Source organism: Bombina bombina, chromosome 9 (genome assembly GCF_027579735.1).
Source record: "Bombina bombina isolate aBomBom1 chromosome 9, aBomBom1.pri, whole genome shotgun sequence".
Lineage (NCBI taxonomy): Eukaryota > Metazoa > Chordata > Amphibia > Anura > Bombinatoridae > Bombina > Bombina bombina.
In genome coordinates, this window is record NC_069507.1 from 215612281 (window position 1) to 215634682 (window position 22402).

The 22402-nt window shown below is 40.0% G+C and overlaps 1 protein-coding gene across 2 annotated transcripts in view; it reads left to right on the top strand.

The window, feature by feature from the left end:
- Positions 1-22402, top strand: part of IKZF5 (IKAROS family zinc finger 5) — a 45136-nt gene extending 22734 nt beyond the window's left edge. The window contains exons 2-4 of one of the 2 annotated variants that reach the window (XM_053692614.1): positions 6804-6966; positions 15080-15319; positions 18521-22402. In XM_053692614.1, coding sequence (XP_053548589.1) covers positions 6834-6966; positions 15080-15319; positions 18521-19461 — 1314 coding nt within the window. In that variant the 5' untranslated portion in view covers positions 6804-6833 and the 3' untranslated portion in view covers positions 19462-22402. The remainder of the gene's footprint in view (positions 1-6803; positions 6967-15079; positions 15320-18520) is intronic. The other variant, XM_053692615.1, reaches the window with a different exon arrangement.

The window sequence follows — 22402 nt, forward strand, 5'->3', positions numbered from 1 at the left end:
ATGAGCCTGCCTATCCCTCCCGTCATCCGTGTACTTTTGCTTTGGTATTGGTATCCCAGAAGTAATGATGACCCGTGGACTGATCACACATAACAGAAGAAAACATAATTTATGCTTACCTGATAAATTCCTTTCTTCTGTTGTGTGATCAGTCCACGGCCCGCCCTGTTTTAAGGCAGGTAAATATCTTTTAAATTATACTCCAGTCACCACTTCACCCTTGGTTTCTCCTTTCTCGTTGATTCTTGGTCGAATGACTGGGAGTGACGTAGAGGGGAGGAGCTATATGCAGCTCTGCTGGGTGAATCCTCTTGCATTTCCTGTTGGGGAGGAGTTATATCCCAGAAGTAATGATGACCCGTGGACTGATCACACAACAGAAGAAAGGAATTTATCAGGTAAGCATAAATTATGTTTTTCTTCTCTCAAGATTATCTGCAGATAAAAAGAGAGGCATTCTTGAATTGCGTTTGAGACCTTTCTTCCCAGGGAACAGGGTCTGGGATTCTATTCCAATCTGTTTGTAGTTCCCAAAACTTTTCGTCCTATTTTAGATCTAAAGTGTCTAAACAAATTTCTCAGGGTACCATCCTTCAAAATGGAGACTATTCAGTCCATTCTCCCCTTGGTACAAATGGGTCAGTTTATAACTACTATAGACCTGAAGGATGCGTTTCTTCATGTTCCCATTCACAGGGATCATCACAAGTACCTGAGATTCGCCTTTCTAGACAAAAACTTTCAGTTTGTGACTCTTTCGTTTGACCTTGCCACAGCTCCCAGAATATTTTCAAAGATTCTGGAGGCTCTCTTGGCAGTGATTAGGTCTTGGGGAATTGTAGTGGCGCCCTACCTGGAAGACATATTGGTTCCGGCGCCATCTTTTCAACAAGCAAACTCTCATACAGAGATCTTGTCTTTTCTATGTTCCCACAGATGGAAAGCGAATCTGGAAAAGAGTTCCCTTGTTCCAGCTACAAGGGTGGTTTTCTTAGGGACCATAATAGATTCCCTGTCTATGAAAATTTTTCTGACAGAGGTTAGAAAATCCAAAATTCTCTCCTCTTGCCTCTCTCTACAGTCTACTGTTCGGCCATCAGTGGCTCAATGTATGGAGGTAATTGGTCTGATGGTAGCTTCCATGGACATCATTCCCTTTGCTCGATTCCATTTGAGAGCTCTACAGCTATGCATGCTCAGACAATAGAACAGGGGCCATTCGGATCTGTCTCAGAGGATAGATCTAGATCAGTCGATGAGAGACTTTCCCGTGGTGGTGTTCTCAGGAGCATCTATCTCGAGGCACATGCTTCTGGAGACCTTCCTGGGTCATTGCATTGTAATCACGGATGCCGGCCTGATGGGCTGGGGAGCAGTCTGGGACTCGTTCAAAGCGCAGGGTCTATGGACTCGGGAGGAGTCTGCTCCCCCCATAAATATCTTGGAGTTGAGAGAGATTTACAATGCTCTGATAGCGTGGCCTCAGTTGTCCTTAGCCCGGTTTATCAGACTCCAGTCGGACAATATCACCTCAGTGGCTTACATCAACCACCAGGGAGGAATTTGGAGTTCCTTAGCCATGAAGGAGGTAGCTCGGATTATTCAATGGGCGGAAGCCCACAATTGTTGTCTATCTGCCATCCACATTCCAGGGGTGGACAACTGTGAAGTGGACTTTCTGAGCAGACAGACATTTAATCCCGGGGAGTGGGCTCTCCATCCGGAGATGTTTTCCAGGTTAACCCTCAAATGGTGGATGCCGGAGTTGGATCTGATGGCGTCTCGACAGAACACCAAGCTTCCGAGGTATGGTTCAAGGTCGAGAGATTCTCAGGCCGCCCTGATAGATGCTTTGGCAGTGCCTTGGGTTTTCAGTCCAGCATACCTGTTTCCTCCGTTTGCTCTCCTTCCACAAGTCATTGCTCGTATCAATCCAGAGAAAGCATCAGTAATTCTAATAGCTCCTGCGTGGCCTCGCAGGACCTGGTATGCAAACCTAGTGAAGATGTCATCTTTTTCACCTTGGAGGCTACCTCTGAGGAAGGACCTTCTAACTCAGGGTCCATTACTTCATCCAAATCTCGTTTCTCCGAAACTCACTGCTTGAAGATTAAACGCTTAGTGTTGTCTAAGCGTGTCTTTTCTGAGACGGTCATTGAGACCATGATTCAGGCTCACAAGCCTGTTACTAGAAAGATTTACCATAAGATATGGCGTAAATATCTTTATTGGTGCGAATCTAAGGGCTACTCTTGGAGTAGGGTCAGGATTCCTAGGATTTTGTCTTTCCTCCTGGAAGGTCTGGAGAAAGGTTTGTCAGCCAGTTCTCTGAAGGGTCAGATTTCTGCATTATCTGTGTTTTTACATAAGCGTCTTGTAGATGTGCCAGATGTTCAATACTTTTGTCAGGCCCTGGTTAGAATCAGGCCTGCCTTTAAGTCTGTTATTCCTCCTTAACTTAGTTAAGGAGCCTTTACTTAGTTCTTAAGGTTTTGCAACAGGCTCCGTTTGAGCCTTTACATTCCATAGATATTAAGTTGTAATCTTGGAAGGTTTTGTTACTTGTTGCTATTTTTTTCTGCTTGGAGGGTCTCGGAGCTCCCAGCCCTTATCTTTCATGCCGATAATGCGGTTCTTTGTACTAAGCTGGGGTTTCTTCCTAAGGTGGTTTCTGGTAGAAATGTTAACCAGGAAATCATTGTTCCTTCTCTATGTCCTAATCCTTCTTCTCATAAGGAACGTTTGTTGCACAACCTGGATGTTGTGCGTGCTCTAAAATTCTACCTACAAGCGACTAAGGATTTTTCGTCAGTCCTCTGTTTTGTTTGTTTGTTTCTCTGGAACGCGTAAAGGTCAGAAAGCTACTGCTACTTCTCTATCTCTCTGGTTGAGAAGTATGATCCGTTTTGCTTATGAGACTGCTGGATAGTAGCCTCCTGAGAGAATAATAGCTCATTCCATTAGGGCTGTTTCGTCTTCTTGGGCTTTCAAAAATGAAACTTCTGTGGAACAGATTTGCAAGGCTGCAACTTGGTCCTCTCTGCATAGTTTTTCCAAATTTTACAAATTTGATACTTTTGCCTTGGCTGAAGCTTCTTTTGGGAGAAAGGTTCTTTAAGCAGTGGTGCATTCTGTTTAGGTCTGCCTGTCTTGTTTCAGGGTCAGGATTCCTAGGATTTTGTCTTTCCTCCTGGAAGGTCTGGAGAAAGCTTTGTCAGCCAGTTCTCTGAAGGGTCAGATTTCTGCATTATCTGTGTTTTTACATAAGCGTCTTGCGGATGTGCCAGATGTTCAATACTTTTGTCAGGCCCTGGTCAGAATCAGGCCTGCCTTTAAGTCTGTTGCTCCTCCTTAACTTAGTTCTTAAGGTTTTGCAACAGGCTCCGTTTGAGCCTTTACATTCCATAGATATTAAGTTGTAATCTTGGAAGGTTTTGTTTCTTGTTGCTATTTTTTCTCCTTGGAGGGTCTCGGAGCTCCCAGCCCTTATCTTATCTTTCATGCCGATAATGCGGTTCTTTGTACTAAGCTGGGGTTTCTTCCTAAGGTGGTTTCTGGTAGAAATGTTAACCAGGAAATCATTGTTCCTTCTCTATGTCCTAATCCTTCTTCTCATAAGGAACGTTTTTTGCACAACCTTGATGTTGTGCGTGCTCTAAAATTCTATTTACAAGCGTCAGTCCTCTGTTTTGTTTGTTTGTTTCTCTGGAAAGCGTAAAGGTCAGAAAGCTACTGCTACTTCTCTATCTCTCTGGTTGAGAAGTATGATCCGTTTTGCTTATGAGACTGCTGGACAGTAGCCTCCTGAGAGAATAACGGCTCATTCCATTAGGGCTGTTTCGTCTTCTTGGGCTTTCAAAAATGAAGCTTCTGTGGAACAGATTTGCAAGGCTGCAACTTGGTCCTCTCTGCATACTTTTTCCAAATTTTCCAAATTTGATACTTTTGCCTCGGCTGAGGCTTCTTTTGGGAGAAAGGTTCTTTAAGCGGTGGTGCTTTAGGTCTGCCTGTCTTGTTTTCCCTGCCTAGTCATCTGTGTCCTCTAGCTTGGGTATTGGTTCCCAACAGTAATTGATGACGTTGTGGACTTACCATATCTTAGGAAAGAAAACAAAATGTATGCTTACCTGATCAATTTCTTTCTTTCCGGATATGGTGAGTCCACAACCCCACCCTTAAATTTAAGACCGTTATTTTTTTTTACTAAACCTCAGGCACCTCTACACCTTTGTGTTATTTCTTGTTTCCATTTCCCTTCGGTCGAATGACTGGGGATTATGGGTAGGGGAGTGACACATAACAGCTTTGATGTGGTGCTCTTTGCCTCCTCCTGCTGGCCAGGAGTGGTATTCCCAACAGTAATTGATAACATTGTGAACTCAACATATCCGGAAAGAAAGAAATTTATCAGTGCCCGTTTTTAATAGTATTTTTAAAAAATGGGCTTTCATTCACCAAAGTTTACCTTCACTTTAATCTCTACAAAGGGGTTAAACACATTGTCTAAGTCATGTGCTTGAACATCCCCATTCAGCTTCAGCGGATGTTACAGGTGGCTGGAGCATATATAGATATGTCTGCTGACATAAGCCGAGAGTTGACAAATGCATTTCAAACTAAGGGGTCAGAAAGAATATTTATGAGTCAATGACGTTTATGAACTCACTTATTCACTAAATACTGCACTTTTGCAGGTTTGGATCTGATAGTCTGTTGATGGCATTCTACTGTACTGTAATTTTTTTATCTCAGTGATCCATTTTACCAGCTGACGTGTATAAATTGTGTACAAATAGCTCATTTCCTTTTATTTAGTCATTTGCCTGTTGTATCCCCTTCCTATACTGAATATTTCAATTATTAAAGGGACATTATACACTCATTTTTTCTTTGCGTAAATGTTTTGTAGATGATCTATTTATATAGCCCATAAAGTTTTTTTTTTTTAAATGTATAGTTTTGCTTATTTTTAAATAACATTGCTCAGATTTTCAGACTCCAAACTAAGCCCCAAAGTTTTATGTGAATACCATCAGCTACCTTCTCCAGCTTGCTCCTGTTTGTGTAAAGGGTCTTTTCATATGGAAAAGAAGGGGGAGGGGGGGGAGTGTCTTATTTCCCACTTGCAGTGGGCTTTCCAGCTGCCTTTTCAACAGAGCTAAACTGACAGCTTCTAAGTAAGGTTTTAAACAGTTTTATACTGGATTTTTATATCAGTATCTGTGCATCGTATTCTTTATAGTAGTGTCTATTACATGCGGTTATATGAAAACGAGTGTATACTGTCCCTTTAAGTACTGGTCATAGAATCTATGCAAATAAGAAGGTTTAGAAGAGATTATACTCCTAATTGGGGTGAAACAGAGAGAGAGATACTAAAATGTTAATTTTCCTATGGTCTCACAGCATAAAGAGAAGCTAAGCACATTTGATTGAGTTGTGGTTTGAATTAGCAGATACTGGTATTTCATATACAAAAATATACATAAATGTGCAATTTTTTTCATGAATTTTAAACTCTCTGGCTGTTATGTCAAGCATTTCTAAACAGGTTACGGGAAACCAATTTTACTGTGCACTGTCCTTTTTAATTTTAAAAACTGATTCTAATAAAAGTGAAAAAAATATAATTTAAAGATTTTATATACTTGTTTAGGGGGATAAAAGAATGCTGTAATGAAACCAAAATAATCCCCAAATAACTGCCCTTTTTTTTTTTTTAATTCGGATATTATCATTGTTAAAGGTGCACTCTCATAAACAATCTTGTTGGTACCAGGGTGCTGGAAAGACAAATAAATACTCTAAAGAGATTACACATGGAGATAACAGATTCTTGTATAGTACAGTTTTTATTTCAAACAATAGTGACCTTTTGTGGTTCACTTTGGGCCTGACAATGGGGGGGGGGAGGATTTGAAATCCCAAAACTTCACCTTGGTTTGAAATAAAAAAAATTGCTATATACAAGAATCCAGACAGTGTTCTCTTTATATTATGTTATATTTTGATATATTTTTATGTGAGCACCCTAGGCAGTTGTTGCATTAAGACACGAGCAATGAGCAAGAGTAAAAAAAAAAATTGGTTTCCTTTTTGGTTTTTTTGTCATGTTTTATTAAGGTAAAATTAGCTGGGAATGTATGTCGGTGCACATCTAAGACTACAGTATACATGCTCACTGGATGACAGCAGTAAATCTGACAGCTGCAGTGGTTTTAAAGAGACATTTCTAAAAGAAAAAAAAAATAACTATAAACTATTTTTAGATGCAAAAAGTGGGAAAAAAATCATTATGATGGACCATATTTATGAAATCTGCTAATGTGAAACACACTGTTTTTGCGAAGATACCTGCACAATTCGAAAAGGTGAAAATTGCATTATAACTTCATTAGAAGAAACTGCTTTAAAGGGATGTATTAACTATTTAACAACTGGTACTAAGAAGAGTTTATTTTTTAAAAGCACAGAGATCAGCATTAAGTGCTTGGTACATACCTACCAATCACCACCCACGAGTGTGCACAGGGCGCATGCATGTGGCGGTTATGTAAAGATAAAAAAAATCTGATTAAGCCTTGTTTAATATACTTTGTATAACACAGTGCCTTGCAATAGTATACTGCAACTGTTTAGCCTCAAAATAACTTTGACTTCCATATCCCTTTAAGTTTAAAAAAATAAAAAAATGTGCGCTTTACTATACTCTTTTCATGAACGCTATGGAGAAATTAACTTTTTTTTTGTACCCAAATAAAGTGAAATAAAGTTGTAATTGGTTCTTCTGATTTGCTCTGCAGGCAGGCTTCTAGCACACATCTGCTTTGAATATGGGTGAAAAGAAGCCAGAACCGCTGGACTTTGTGAAGGATTTTCAGGAATATCTCACTCAGCAAACCCACCACGTGAACATGATCTCAGGCTCTGTAAGCGGTGACAAGGAGGGTGACACCCTTCAAGGAGGTATGGGTGGTTTCTTGCTTCTGTAACATACTTTATTAATAGTAATAATAGTAACAGTGCAAATTAAATGACACGTATATCATCAGTATAGCAAGAATTATTTATCTGGCTGTAAAAAGCGGTGGGGTTTTATATACATTTTGGTAGACGTGTATTCAGAGGTTTCAGATGCAAAAGAATGCGAACGCTCACGGCATTCGCTCTTTTAACAACCAGATTTCTTCTTGTGAAAGATCTGTGCAAATCTCAATCTTAGTGTGTTGCACTTTCACAAGAAGAAATCTGGCTCAGAAAAGAGCGAATGCCGCGAGTGGCTGCTTTCTGCCTCATTAGTTTGCATCTGAAACCTCTGAACGAACATGTCTACATTTTAGCATTATACGTTTTGCGCTCTATTTCCCCAGCAGTGTAAAAAGTAACTATTCTTTCATAATAACCTTAAGAAATCAAACCTAGAATCTTTATCTTGTAAATTAGCTCTGTCTATTGGTTGATCTCATTGTAAATGTCACCCTAACATTAGTGTAGATTTGGCCACAAATGAGGCTCACCGAGTCTGTCTATATTTCCTTTAGAAGTGTAAGCTAGGACAGTCTTATGCTTGTCCCAAACATTTTTGAACTCTCTTACTTTATCCATCCAACTTAAAATCATGAGCTCTTGTTCAAGAGTTCCTTTTGTAAATCCCTTAATATACTTAAAGGGACATTTAAGTAAAAATTAAACTTTCATGCTTCAGATAGAGCATACAATGTTCAACAACTTTCCAATTTATATTTACACTTTTTGAGTCACCAGTCCCTACTGAGCATGTGCAAGAATTCACACAATATACATGTATGCATTTGTGATTGGCTGATAGCTTTCACATGATACAGGAAGAGTGGAAATAGATATAAATGAAATTTGTCAGGAAAAAATCTACTACTCATTTGAAGTTCAGACTAAGGGGCCGATTTACAAACCCCCGTAGGCCCCTAATGTTGCTGTTTCTAAACGAGCCTTCAGGCTCGCCAGAAACAGGAGTTAAGAAGCAGCGGTCTTAAGACTGCTGCTCCTTAACTCGTCCGCCTCCTCTGAGGCGGCAAGCAACAACCCGCCCGATTGCATATCATCGGGTTGATTGACGCCCCCTGCTAGCGGCTGCAAATCTGCAGGGGGCGGCATTGCACAAGCAGTTCACCAGAACTGATTTTGCAATGATAAATGCCGACAGTGCATGTTGTCCGCATTTGGCCGCTCACACTTTGTTAAATCTACCCCTAAGTGCTATTGCATTGTCTATTTATCATGCATTTGTTGTTTATGCAATTCTACTATATTTATTGGTCCTCTTAAAGGTTTCTATTATATCATCGTTGGCCTTATCTCCTCTAAACTATAAATATTAAGGTAAAGACCTTGTAAGTTGAATTTTTTTTTTAGACCATTTACTATTTTAGTAGTCCTCATTTGAACAGTTTCTAGTTTATTTATATCCTCCTGGAGATACAGTGTCCAGTAATGTACACAGTATTAAAGATGAGGCCTAGTTGCATGAAAACCTCAGCTCCCTTTATCGGCTGTCTGAAAGGCATCAAAGTTAAAATTAAACTTTCATGGGTCAGATAGAGCATGCAGTTTTAAGAGATTTTCAAATGTATTTCTGTTATCAATTTCTTCTGTTAAGTGTGATCAGTCCACGGGTCATCATTACTTCCGGGATATTACTCCTCCCCAACAGGAAGTGCAAGAGGATTCACCCAGCAGAGCTGCATATAGCTCCTCCCCTCTACGTCACTCCCAGTCATTCTCTTGCACCCAACGACTAGATAGGATGTGTGAGAGGACTATGGTGATTATACTTAGTTTTATATCTTCAATCAAAAGTTTGTTATTTTAAAATAGCACCGGAGTGTGTTATTACCTCTCTGGCAGAGTTTGAAGAAGAATCTACCAGAGTTTTGCTATGATTTTAGCCGGAGTAGTTAAGATCATATTGCTGTTCTCGGCCATCTGAGGAGTGAGGTAAACTTCAGATCAGGGGACAGCGGGCAGATGAATCTGCATAGAGGTATGTAGCAGTTTTTATTTTCTGACAATGGAATTGATGAGAAAATCCTGCCATACCGATATAATGTCATGTATGTATACTTTACACTTCAGTATTCTGGGGAATGGTACTTCACTAGAATTACACTGTAAGAAATACATAAAGCTGTTTAATAACTAGAGATTATGTTTAACGTTTTTGCTGGAATGTAAAATCGTTTTCATTTGCTGAGGTACTGTGTGAATAAATGTTTGGGCACTATTTTTCCACTTGGCAGTTGCTTAATCTGTTTTTCTGACAGTTTCTGTTCTCCCTCACTGCTGTGTGTGAGGGGGAGGGGCCGTTTTTTGGCGCTTTTACTATGCATCAAATATTTCAGTCAGCAACTCATTGTATTCCCTGCATGATCCGGTTCATCTCTACAGAGCTCAGGGGTCTTCAAAACTTATTTTGAGGGAGGTAATTTCTCTCAGCAGAGCTGTGAGAATTATAGTTTGACTGAGATAAAAAACGTTTATTCTGTAATTTGTTTCCTGCTTTCAGAATTTGTTATCTTTGCTAATGGGATTAAACCTTTGCTAAAGTTGTGTTGTTTACAAGGATTGAGGCTATAACTGTTTCAATTTATTAATTTTCAACTGTCATAGATCTTCTGTGCTTCTTAAAGGCACAGTACATTTTAATATTATTCTAATTGAATTGTATTTCCAAGTTGCAAGTTTATTTGCTAGTGTGTTAAACATGTCTGATTCAGAGGATGATACCTGTGTCATTTGTTGCAATGCCAAAGTGGAGCCCAATAGAAATTTATGTACTAACTGTATTGATGCTACTTTAAATAAAAGTCAATCTGTACAAATTGAACAAATTTCACCAAACAACGAGGGGAGAGTTATGCCGACTAACTCGCCTCACGTGTCAGTACCTACATCTCCCGCTCAGAGGGAGGTGCGTGATATTGTAGCGCCGAGTACATCTGGGCGGCCATTACAAATCACATTACAGGATATGGCTACTGTTATGACTGAGGTTTTGGCTAAATTACCAGAACTAAGAGGTAAGCGTGATCACTCTGGGGTGAGAACAGAGTGCGCTGATAATATTAGGGCCATGTCAGACACTGCGTCACAGGTGGCAGAACATGAGGACGGAGAACTTCATTCTGTGGGTGACGGTTCTGATCCAAACAGACTGGATTCAGATATTTCAAATTTTAAATTTAAACTGGAAAACCTCCGTGTATTACTAGGGGAGGTGTTAGCGGCTCTGAATGATTGTAACACAGTTGCAATACCAGAGAAAATGTGTAGGTTGGATAAATATTTTGCGGTACCGACGAGTACTGAGGTTTTTCCTATACCTAAGAGACTTACTGAAATTGTTACTAAGGAGTGGGATAGACCCGGTGTGCCGTTCTCACCCCCTCCGATATTTAGAAAAATGTTTCCAATAGACGCCACCACAAGGGACTTATGGCAAACGGTCCCTAAGGTGGAGGGAGCAGTTTCTACCTTAGCTAAGCGTACCACTATCCCGGTGGAGGATAGCTGTGCTTTTTCAGATCCAATGGATAAAAAGTTAGAGGGTTACCTTAAGAAAATGTTTGTTCAACAAGGTTTTATATTGCAACCCCTTGCATGCATTGCACCGATCACGGCTGCAGCGGCATTCTGGATTGAGTCTCTGGAAGAGAACATTGGTTCAGCTACTCTGGACGACATTACGGACAGGCTTAGAGTCCTTAAACTAGCTAATTCATTCATTTCGGAGGCCGTAGTACATCTTACTAAACTTACGGCGAAGAATTCAGGATTCGCCATTCAGGCACGCAGGGCGCTGTGGCTAAAATCCTGGTCAGCTGATGTTACTTCTAAGTCTAAATTGCTTAATATACCTTTCAAAGGGCAGACCTTATTCGGGCCCGGGTTGAAAGAGATTATCGCTGACATTACAGGAGGTAAAGGCCATGCCCTGCCTCAGGACAAAGCCAAAGCCAAGACTAGACAGTCTAATTTTCGTTCCTTTCGTAATTTCAAAGCAGGAGCAGCATCAACTTCCTCTGCACCAAAACAGGAAGGAGCTGTTGCTCGCTACAGACAAGGCTGGAAACCTAACCAGTCCTGGAACAAGGGCAAGCAGACTAGGAAACCTGCTGCTGCCCCTAAAACAGCATGAATTGAGGGGCCCCCGATCCGGGATCGGATCTAGTGGGGGGCAGACTTTCTCTCTTCGCCCAGGCTTGGGCAAGAGATGTTCAGGATCCCTGGGCGCTAGAGATAATATCTCAGGGATACCTTCTGGACTTCAAATACTCTCCTCCAAGAGAGAGATTTCATCTGTCAAGATTGTCAACAATCCAGACAAAGAAAGAGACGTTTCTACGCTGCGTACAAGAGCTCTTGTTAATGGGAGTAATCCATCCAGTTCCACGATCGGAACAGGGACAGGGGTTTTACTCAAATCTGTTTGTGGTTCCCAAAAAAGAGGGAACTTTCAGACCAATCCTGGACTTAAAGATCCTAAACAAATTCCTAAGAGTTCCATCGTTCAAGATGGAGACTATTCGGACAATTTTACCTATGATCCAAGAGGGTCAATACATGACCACTGTAGATTTAAAAGATGCTTACCTTCACATACCGATTCACAAAGATCATTATCGGTACCTAAGGTTTGCCTTCCTAGACAGGCATTACCAGTTTGTGGCTCTTCCATTCGGATTGGCTACAGCTCCAAGAATCTTCACAAAGGTTCTGGGTGCTCTTCTGGCGGTACTAAGACCGCGGGGAATCTCGGTAGCTCCATACCTAGACGACATTCTGATACAAGCTTCAAGCTTTCAAACTGCCAAGTCTCATACAGAGTTAGTGCTGGCATTTCTAAGGTCACATGGATGGAAGGTGAACGAAAAGAAAAGTTCACTCGTTCCACTCACAAGAGTTCCCTTCCTGGGGACTCTTATAGATTCTGTAGAAATGAAGATTTACCTGACAGAGGACAGGCTAACAAGACTTCAAAGTGCTTGCCGCACCCTTCATTCCATTCAACACCCGTCAGTGGCTCAATGCATGGAGGTAATCGGCTTAATGGTAGCGGCAATGGACATAGTACCCTTTGCACGCTTACATCTCAGACCATTGCAACTGTGCATGCTAAGTCAGTGGAATGGGGATTACTCAGACTTATCCCCTTCTCTGAATCTGGATCAAGAGACCAGAAATTCTCTTCTATGGTGGCTTTCTCGGCCACATCTGTCCAGGGGGATGCCATTCAGCAGACCAGACTGGACAATTGTAACAACAGACGCCAGCCTTCTAGGTTGGGGTGCCGTCTGGAATTCTCTGAAGGCTCAGGGACAATGGAGTCAGGAGGAGAGTCTCCTGCCAATAAACATTCTGGAATTGAGAGCAGTTCTCAATGCCCTCCTGGCTTGGCCCCAGTTGACAACTCGGGGGTTCATCAGGTTTCAGTCGGACAACATCACGACTGTAGCTTACATCAACCATCAGGGAGGGACAAGAAGCTCCCTAGCTATGATGGAAGTATCAAAGATAATTTGCTGGGCAGAGTCTCACTCTTGCCACCTGTCAGCAATCCACATCCCGGGAGTGGAGAACTGGGAGGCGGATTTCTTAAGTCGTCAGACTTTTCATCCGGGGGAGTGGGAACTTCATCCGGAGGTCTTTGCCCAAATACTTCGACGTTGGGGCAAACCAGAGATAGATCTCATGGCGTCTCGACAGAACGCCAAGCTTCCTCGTTACGGGTCCAGATCCAGGGATCCAGGAGCAGTCCTGATAGATGCTCTGACAGCACCTTGGGACTTCAGGATGGCTTACGTGTTTCCACCCTTCCCGTTGCTTCCTCGATTGATTGCCAGAATCAAACAAGAGAGAGCATCAGTGATTCTAATAGCACCTGCGTGGCCACGCAGGACTTGGTATGCAGACCTGGTGGACATGTCATCCTGTCCACCTTGGTCTCTACCTCTGAAACAGGACCTTCTGATACAGGGTCCCTTCAAACATCAAAATCTAACTTCTCTGAAGCTCACTGCTTGGAAATTGAACGCTTGATTTTATCAAGACGTGGATTTTCTGAGTCAGTTATTGATACCTTAATACAGGCTAGGAAACCTGTTACCAGAAAGATTTACCATAAGATATGGCGTAAATACCTATATTGGTGTGAATCCAAAGGTTACTCTTGGAGTAAGGTTAGGATTCCTAGGATATTGTCTTTTCTACAAGAAGGTTTAGAAAAGGGTTTATCTGCTAGTTCATTAAAGGGACAGATCTCAGCTCTGTCCATTCTGTTACACAAACGTCTGTCAGAAGTTCCTGACGTCCAGGCTTTTTGTCAGGCTTTGGCCAGAATTAAGCCTGTGTTTAAAACTGTTGCTCCACCATGGAGTTTAAACCTTGTTCTTAATGTTTTACAGGGCGTTCCGTTTGAACCCCTTCATTCCATTGATATAAAGTTGTTATCTTGGAAAGTTCTATTTTTAATGGCTATTTCCTCGGCTCGAAGAGTCTCTGAATTATCAGCCTTACATTGTGATTCTCCTTATTTGATTTTTCATTCGGATAAGGTAGTCCTGTGTACTAAACCTGGGTTCTTACCTAAGGTAGTTACTAACAGGAATATCAATCAAGAGATTGTTGTTCCTTCTTTATGCCCAAATCCTTCTTCAAAGAAGGAACGTCTACTGCACAACCTGGATGTAGTCCGTGTTCTAAAATTTTACTTACAGGCAACTAAGGAATTTCGACAAACGTCTTCTCTGTTTGTCATTTACTCTGGGCAGAGGAGAGGTCAAAAAGCTTCCGCTACCTCTCTTTCTTTTTGGCTTCGTAGCATAATTCGTTTAGCTTATGAGACTGCTGGACAGCAGCCTCCTGAAAGAATTACAGCTCATTCTACTAGAGCTGTGGCTTCCACTTGGGCCTTCAAGAATGAGGCCTCTGTTGAACAGATTTGCAAGGCTGCAACTTGGTCTTCGCTTCATACTTTTTCCAAATTTTACAAATTTGACACTTTTGCTTCATCGGAGGCTATTTTTGGGAGAAAGGTTCTTCAGGCAGTGGTTCCTTCTGTATAAAGAGCCTGCCTATCCCTCCCGTCATCCGTGTACTTTTGCTTTGGTATTGGTATCCCAGAAGTAATGATGACCCGTGGACTGATCACACTTAACAGAAGAAAACATAATTTATGCTTACCTGATAAATTCCTTTCTTCTGTAGTGTGATCAGTCCACGGCCCGCCCTGTTTTTAAGGCAGGTAAATATTTTTTAATTTATACTCCAGTCACCACTTCACCCTTGGCTTTTCCTTTCTCGTTGGTCCTTGGTCGAATCACTGGGAGTGACGTAGAGGGGAGGAGCTATATGCAGCTCTGCTGGGTGAATCCTCTTGCACTTCCTGTTGGGGAGGAGTAATATCCCGGAAGTAATGATGACCCGTGGACTGATCACACTACAGAAGAAAGGAATTTATCAGGTAAGCATAAATTATGTTTTTACTGCAGTCTCTTGGTATCCTTTGTTGAACAGCATACCTAGGTAGGCTCAGGCGCAGCAATGCACTACTGGGAACCAACTAGTGATTAGTGGCTACACACATAAGCCTCTTGTCATTTATCACCAGATGTGTTCAACTAGATTCCAATAGTGCAATGCGGCTCTGTAGCTGACTTTAACTATGTGTTTAAGCTATTTGCATGGGTTAAACACATAGTTATAAGCAAAGAATAGTGCTCTTCCTTATACAACTAGTATTCTACTGATCTTACCTGTTGCACTACTACATAGTTTGCCAAAGTCAAACCATCTAAAACTGCTGTTCTTCTATCTATTTATTGTGCTCATGATATTGTCATGAGCAGAATGGGGCCCTAGGGGAGGATGGTCTCCTGTTAATTGGTTGTAGTGAGGACTGCAAAGTCAAATCTTGACCCCTGTCACTAACCCATACTGGTTGATCCCTCTCTTTCACTGTACGTGCCCTTGCTGTGCCCTGTTTATACCGCCTGTAACAGTTGTCAGAGAGGTGCTATTCACTAAATTACTTTCTATGAATTAGGGTCACAAAACCAAGATGTGCTCACCGCTAACTCTCCGTGCCTTGCTCTACCGGCAGCTGGGACAGACAGCGATCACAATGGGCTTGATCATCCCTCGGTGGAGGTGTCCCTTGATGAGAGCACAGGAATGCTTGTGGATAGCTTTGAGAGGACATATGATGGCAAACTAAAATGTCGTTACTGTAACTATGCCAGCAAAGGCACCGCCCGTCTAATTGAACACATTCGCATACACACAGGTAGGATTCCGTTATCATGTGTGAATGTCTTGGCGCTTTACGTAATCCTGAGTGACTTGCAGAATTGAGGTTATTTTGTTTGTTTTAGTTTTGAATTTAATTTCCATTTAAACATAGAGAATGGAATCTGTAATTCCAGATACAAATTTTAAACCTACAAAAAAATATTTAAAGGGACATTCTAATGCGTGTTGTTTTGCATTAGTGTCCTCCCTTACTACCTGCTTTTGTAAGGGGTTAAACAAGCGGCTAAAGACCAGCATGGTAGCTGCAATGCATAAAAATTAGGAGCAAAGTGTTTTTGTTTTTTTCTTTAAGCATCAAGGAAGAAGTGTGTTTCTAAAAATATGTAGTATGAAAATAACTAAAAATGTCAGAAGAAAATGTTGAGGTTCTTGAAATTAAAGGGATATGAAAGAGTGCTCCTTTAGTAGTAAAAAAAAAAGGTTGAATTAAAGTAAACATAAAAAGAAACAGATTGTCTAAAAAACAGCAAAGAACTTACTTGTTATCAAAATGATTGAATCCTCTGTGTAGCCACTGCCTTAAGTGAGATAAGAAAATGGACATTACAGAACTTAAGTTCTACAGTCACATATTTACAGTAAAATACTGAGCATTGTCAATAAACTGATTACAGCTAGAGCAGATGTCTCCTAGCAACCACATCAAAGGAAAAAATGCCTAAAAGTAATGAAACCTAGACATGAAGTTAAAAAAAAAAATGTTTTAATTCTTTTAAAATGCTGAATAATATTAATCACGATTTATATTACGTGTAACCCACTGCCTAGTGCTTTTGTATTACAACATAGAAACGGACAGTTTTGTATCCCTTTAAGGCATCTCTTTAATAATTCTATATTGTGAAACAGTATTATTATTCCTAAAGTTTGGTTCCATAAATATGCATTCATCCTCTATACGAGGCGCGTGCATTTTCAGCTTAAGATACTGCTTCATAGAAGTATAGATCAGTTTCAGAAAAGCCCTGTCTGTATGTTTATTGCTGCACAGCATTATTGCTAAAATAATAGATACAATTAGAAAAAGAGCAGATAAGAAATATATATAAGAAATGTATTCATCTGTATTCCTGGTCTCCAGTGTCTTTCTCCATCCAGACTTTACATCATGTGAAGTTAAAACTGATGAACCTACAATAATAATAATTAAAAAAAAAAATACAAACAAAATTGTTTTTCTTTGCAATTATTTCTTCTCACATAGGAGAGAAGCAAACGTATATACATATGAGCAGTGTGTTAGAAAGCTAGAAACACTATTTAAAAGGACAGTCAACACCTTGAATATAAAATATTTAGTTATGCATAGTAAAACAACTTTTACAATATACTTTCATTATTTATTTTGCCCCCTTTTCATGTAGTTTATTCTCTGAAAACTCTGGATTTTCTTATTCTCAGAGCTGGAAATTCACCCTGCTGACTCTTCAAGGCTAACTCTGCTACATATCTTTTCCTAATTGGATTTTAGCTGATAAAAATTACAAAAAAAAATAAAGCATTTTTTAGTAACACAATGACCTTCGTTATAGCCTTGTTGCCTGCAGACTCAAGCTTGGATTGGCTCTTCCAAAAAAAGGCAAGTGGTGGGTGGAGTTTGGTTATTGAAACACAGCTGCAGCAAGCAAGGTTTTAATTTGTTTTAAAAATATATTTACACTTGTCTTGTATGTTATTCTATATCAGGATGACAGAAGTAACGTTCGGAAAAATCCCCCTGTCCAGAATTATCAGGTTCCAGTCTAGCTCTATGAAATAGTGCAAAACCTTTTTATAGAGCAGTGATGGCCAAGTTCCTATCACATGGGGCCCTAGATCAATATTTTAAAAGCCTTAAGGGCCACATATAAATGTATGTCTATTAAACAATATATTTCTTAAAAATGTTCAGTAGCACAGGGACAGATTTAGGTAAGGTAGGTTGCAGGGTAATTTCTGTCTGCTGTTACACGCAAACTAGTACCGAGGGCCACATGTGCCGATGGGCAGTCATTTGGCTATCCTGTTATAGAGGATGGTGTATTATCCATTTAATGTTGTAAAATACATTTGAAGGTAATCTAGCTGCTTTATAGCATATTTATTGATAGGACTTTTGGACAGATAGAAACTCAAAAGCAAGTCAGGGCTGAGACGCATCCGCTCCCGTTGCAGTTTTAGAGATACAGCTAACAGCCAGTAAAATAGTGCATTAAATGAACAATGTAGTCAAGCAAGCAGCTGATAATAGTTAATTGTATTCAAAGATGCTGCAGACACACCCTTTTGATTGGGCTGGGCTTTCTTTCTCTCACCCCTACTGTGATGTTGGTTTCTTTTGCTTCCTCTTGTTTACATACCTTACTATATGTTACTATACCGGCCATTATTTCCTCGCACTAAGGTGGGTTTTTCTGAAGTTTGGGTAAAAATACTATTCAGAACAGATGTAGCTGTTTTTGGAAGCGTTGCATTTTAGTATGTCACAGAAGAGCAATGTTTCCCAACGCCATCTGTTAGATTTGTAAAATTTCCTTTTACAAGAACAGGTTAGATAGCTACAGCTACTGATTATGTTACCTCTGATAGCTTGAACATGTGGACTCTTGGTTCAGTTCTGAGAAGATCCATTGGAGCCAAGTGCCTTACATATCATGACATCTTCTCTGTTTGTTTGTTTTTATTACTGTATTTGTAACCGACATCTTCACTAGAAATGATTATCTGCTTGCCTGAATATAACTATTTTATAAATAACTACACCACGTAGCGCATTTGACTAGAAGTATTTTTGCAATATATGTTATGTCCTTTTAATTATCCGTTCTTATTCCACCTCAAAGGGATTTTTTCTCTGTTGCCTGTGGATATATTTGCTAGAAGTTATTATTTCAAATTGTACAAAAAGATGCCATTGAAATGCTGATGTCATTTGTTGCCATGGTTTCAACAGTAGTGTTAACTTTTACGCAAGTAGATTTATGCAAAACAATTAAAAGGAAGGTGGTGGTTTGTAAAAATTCCTAAATACTGCATTTTTTAATTTATTTATTTTAACAGGAGAAAAAGACTTAACTCAATTATTTAATAGTAAAGATTGTTTGTGCATAGTAATTCCAGATTTTATTTTACTCATTACCTAGTTGTTGATCACAAAATAGACACTGCATTTTCAAACTGTTTCCTGTCATTGCAGGTGAGAAGCCACACCGTTGCCACTTGTGCCCTTTTGCATCTGCCTATGAGCGCCATCTGGAAGCCCACATGCGATCACACACTGGGGAGAAGCCCTATAAGTGTGAGCTATGTTCTTTCCGTTGCAGCGATCGCAGTAACCTATCTCACCACCGTCGTCGCAAGCACAAGATGTTGCCCATGAAAGGCACTCGCCCTTCTCTTGGTAATAAAAAAATGTGGGGTGTCCTGCAAAAGAAGGTCAGCAGCCTGGGTTATAGCCGCCGTGCTCTTATTAACCTTAGTCCACCATCCATGGTAGTTCACAAACCAGACTATCTCAATGACTTCTCCCATGAGATTCCCAGTATCCAAAATGAGGCTTATGAGAATTTGGCAAAGGTCACACATGGCGGTATATCTAGGGATCCTCAAGAGCTGATGGTGGACAATCCCTTGAACCAGTTGTCCACGTTGGCAGGGCAGTTATCCAGCCTTCCACCAGACACTCACAACCCTTCTTCTCCTGATGCTGGACCTTGCCCTGATGAGAAACCCTTCATGATCCATCATCCTCCACCTCCGGCCTGTGCCTCTGCTGTGTCCAATAGTGTGGCTCAGAGCTCTTCTCCTGCCAGCCCTGAGGTACGCGTGACCCATAACCACAGAAACTGTAGTCCTGTGGCTGGGCCAAGCAGTGAACGCAGCGGGAGGACCAGCACTCCCAGCATTAGTAACAGCCAACCCAGCACACCTGCCCCGGCCCTGCCAGTACAAGACCCTCAGCTTCTTCACCACTGCCAGCACTGTGACATGTATTTTGCAGATAATATACTTTATACTATCCACATGGGTTGCCATGGCTACGAAAACCCTTTCCAGTGTAACATCTGTGGCTGCAAATGCAAAAATAAGTATGACTTTGCCTGCCACTTTGCCAGAGGTCAACATGGCCAACATTGACACTAGATTTCTGTATGTAGGTCATTCTTTGTTTTTTAATTTTAAATTGGATGCAGCCAATAGTGCCTGTTATCCAAGGTAATGTATATAAAATGTATATAGCTGCTTCTGTGCACATCATTTGATCATGTAACAGTAAATTGTGTGTGTGTTTGAGTGTGTGTGAAAGATGGTTATCCAGCACCATTAATTATGTATTACAAAGTGTCTTGATAGGTTTCTGGTTTGTAACAAAGTTATATACAATGTTTTAAGGCTTATATAAAATCTGACTAATACAGGGGTGAGAAAAAAAGTGTAATATTGACACCTGTTTGCAACATAAAAGGGCTAAGGCACCTTATTTTAACGGGACATTAAAGTCAGTTTTTGTTGCATTTGAACAAAGACAGTATTTATTTTTTTAAAGTGCTCCTGTGTGGGAAATACATTTTTGTTATGAGTGTGTGGGGTGGGGTGCTCTCCACCAACTGCACTGTGGGAACTTTCAGCCAATGAGCTTCCAACCCTTAGGACATGCACTTCATGTTAGGTTTTAAAAATTAAAATAAAAAGCTTTAAAGGGACAGTCAAGTCCAAAAAACTTTCATGATTCAAATAGGGCATGCAATATTAAACCACTTTCCAATTTACTTTTATCAAAAATGTTGCTTTGTTCTTTTGGTATTCTTAGTTGAAAGCTAAACCTAGGAGGTTCATATGCTAACTTCTTAGACTTTGAAGACCGTCTCTTTATTTGACAATTTTTCACCACTAAAGGTCATTAGTTCATGTGTTTCATATAGATAACACTAAGCTCATGCACGTGAATTTACCTAGGAGTGAGCACTGATTGGGTAAAATGCAAGTCTGTCAAAAGAAGTGAAATAATAGGGCAGTTTGCAGAGACTTTGATACAAGGTAATCACAAAGGTAAAAAGTATATTAATATAACTGTGTTGGTTATGCAAAACTAAGGAATGGGTAATTAAGGGATTATCTATCTTTTAAAACAACAAAAATTCTGGTGTTGACTGTCCCATATTTTTTTTTTTCATGCACAAAAATATTTGAAACCTATTTAAATAACACTCTTTCATATGCAAGATACATTTGTTGGGTTTAATGTCCCTATTAAGTATTCTGACAATATATCCCTTGTTCATCCTGAGCCCTGGTTGGGAAGAAAGACAACAGTCTGTACAAAGCTGGAGAATTCTTTTGGAGTTTTGTGAATGTATATTTGAATGGAAATAGCGTAGGAACTGGGTCTGGTTGTGATAAACATACACACCATTTGTCATGAGTGGCCACTGGTAAGTACTAGACATGTGCGATTCGTTTCGGATCGATTCGTAAATTCGGTCGAATTCCTTAAATTCAGAGATTCGGATCGATTCGAATTTCCGAATTGAAATTGTCCCGAATCTACCGAATAAATCCGAATTAGTTCGGATTTATTCGGTAGATTCGGATGGCCATGGATTACAGTAGTATTGTACAGTATATTAGGTTATATCACTCTGCTATGGGTTACACCTAATATACAGTACATAATACTAGTCTAATACACAGCACATCCCACCTAACATATACCGAAATTCCGAATTACCGAACCAAATCCAGCCGAATTTATTTGAATCCGAACCATATTGATTCAAATTATTCCGAATTCTAATCGATCCGAACCGAAATTCGAAAACATCCGAATCGATCCAAACCAAATTTTTTCGCCATGCACATCTCTAGGTAGTACATTTAATCTTGACGGCATTGTGTGTTTCATATGAGCTTTAAAGGGACATTAAATACACTGTTTAATTCACAATGAAATGTTTAAAGGGATATGAAACCCAAAAATGTTCTTTTGTGAGTCAGACAGAGCGTACTATTTAAAAAAATGTGCTTTGTTCCCATGATATTCTGTGATGAAGAGATACCTAGGTAGGCATATTGAGCACTACATGGCAGGATTTAGTGCTGCCCTCTAGTGCTCTTGTAAATGGATAACATTTTTTTCAAAACTGCTGCCATATAATGCTCCAGAAATTGGCCGGCTCCTAAGCATAAGTCCCTGTTTTCTAAGATACTAAAAAAAAATGATAATAAAACTAAATTAGAAAGTTGTTTAAAATTGCAATAATGTATCTGAATCATGAAATAAAAAATTTGGGTTTCATATCCCTTTAATTATTTGTAATAACAAAAAACAATGTATCATACATGCTATTTATTTTGCCTACTGTTTCCTTTATTTTTATCTGAAAACGTTTAGCCCTAAAGAGGTTGTAGTCTATCCTGCAAAGTCTAGAACTCGGCAACATAGCATGCAGTGATTGCTTGATCTGTCCCTAACTGGCCACAGCAGAGGAGATAATATCAATTAAAGAGTTTTTTTTTACAGGTTTATATTCTTGAGCTGTATATTTTACTAACAAAGTGACCATTTTAAATACTTTTAGAAGATTTACTTTGTATGCAGATGTTTTAAAATGCAGTGGTTAATTGATATGTATACACTGCCAGTGTTTCTCCAGACCTTGGGGGTCCCTGCCAGGCCAGAGTTTCAAGATATATCTGAACTAGAGCACAGGTGAAATAATCAGCTGGTTACTAACTTACTCTCACCCGTCAGATGATTATTTCACCTGTGCACTAGTTCAGATATCATGAAAATCTGGCCTGTTAGGGTTCCCACAGACTGGAGTTGAGAAACACTGCACCGTGAATATAAAATGAATTGCTAATATACAGTCTGCATAGCAAAAAATGCCTTTAACTCATGAATCTCCAGAGGACCTGATTAATACCATTACTAAATTGTTCATGGTTTGTAAAGAAGCATTGTCTTTTATTGTAATTGAAAATGTCTGTGTAGAATATCGCTGTGTCATATGTTTCTCTGATAAGTGGTCCATATATCATTATTATGTTAAATAAATCAGTACTGTTTACTTGCTCA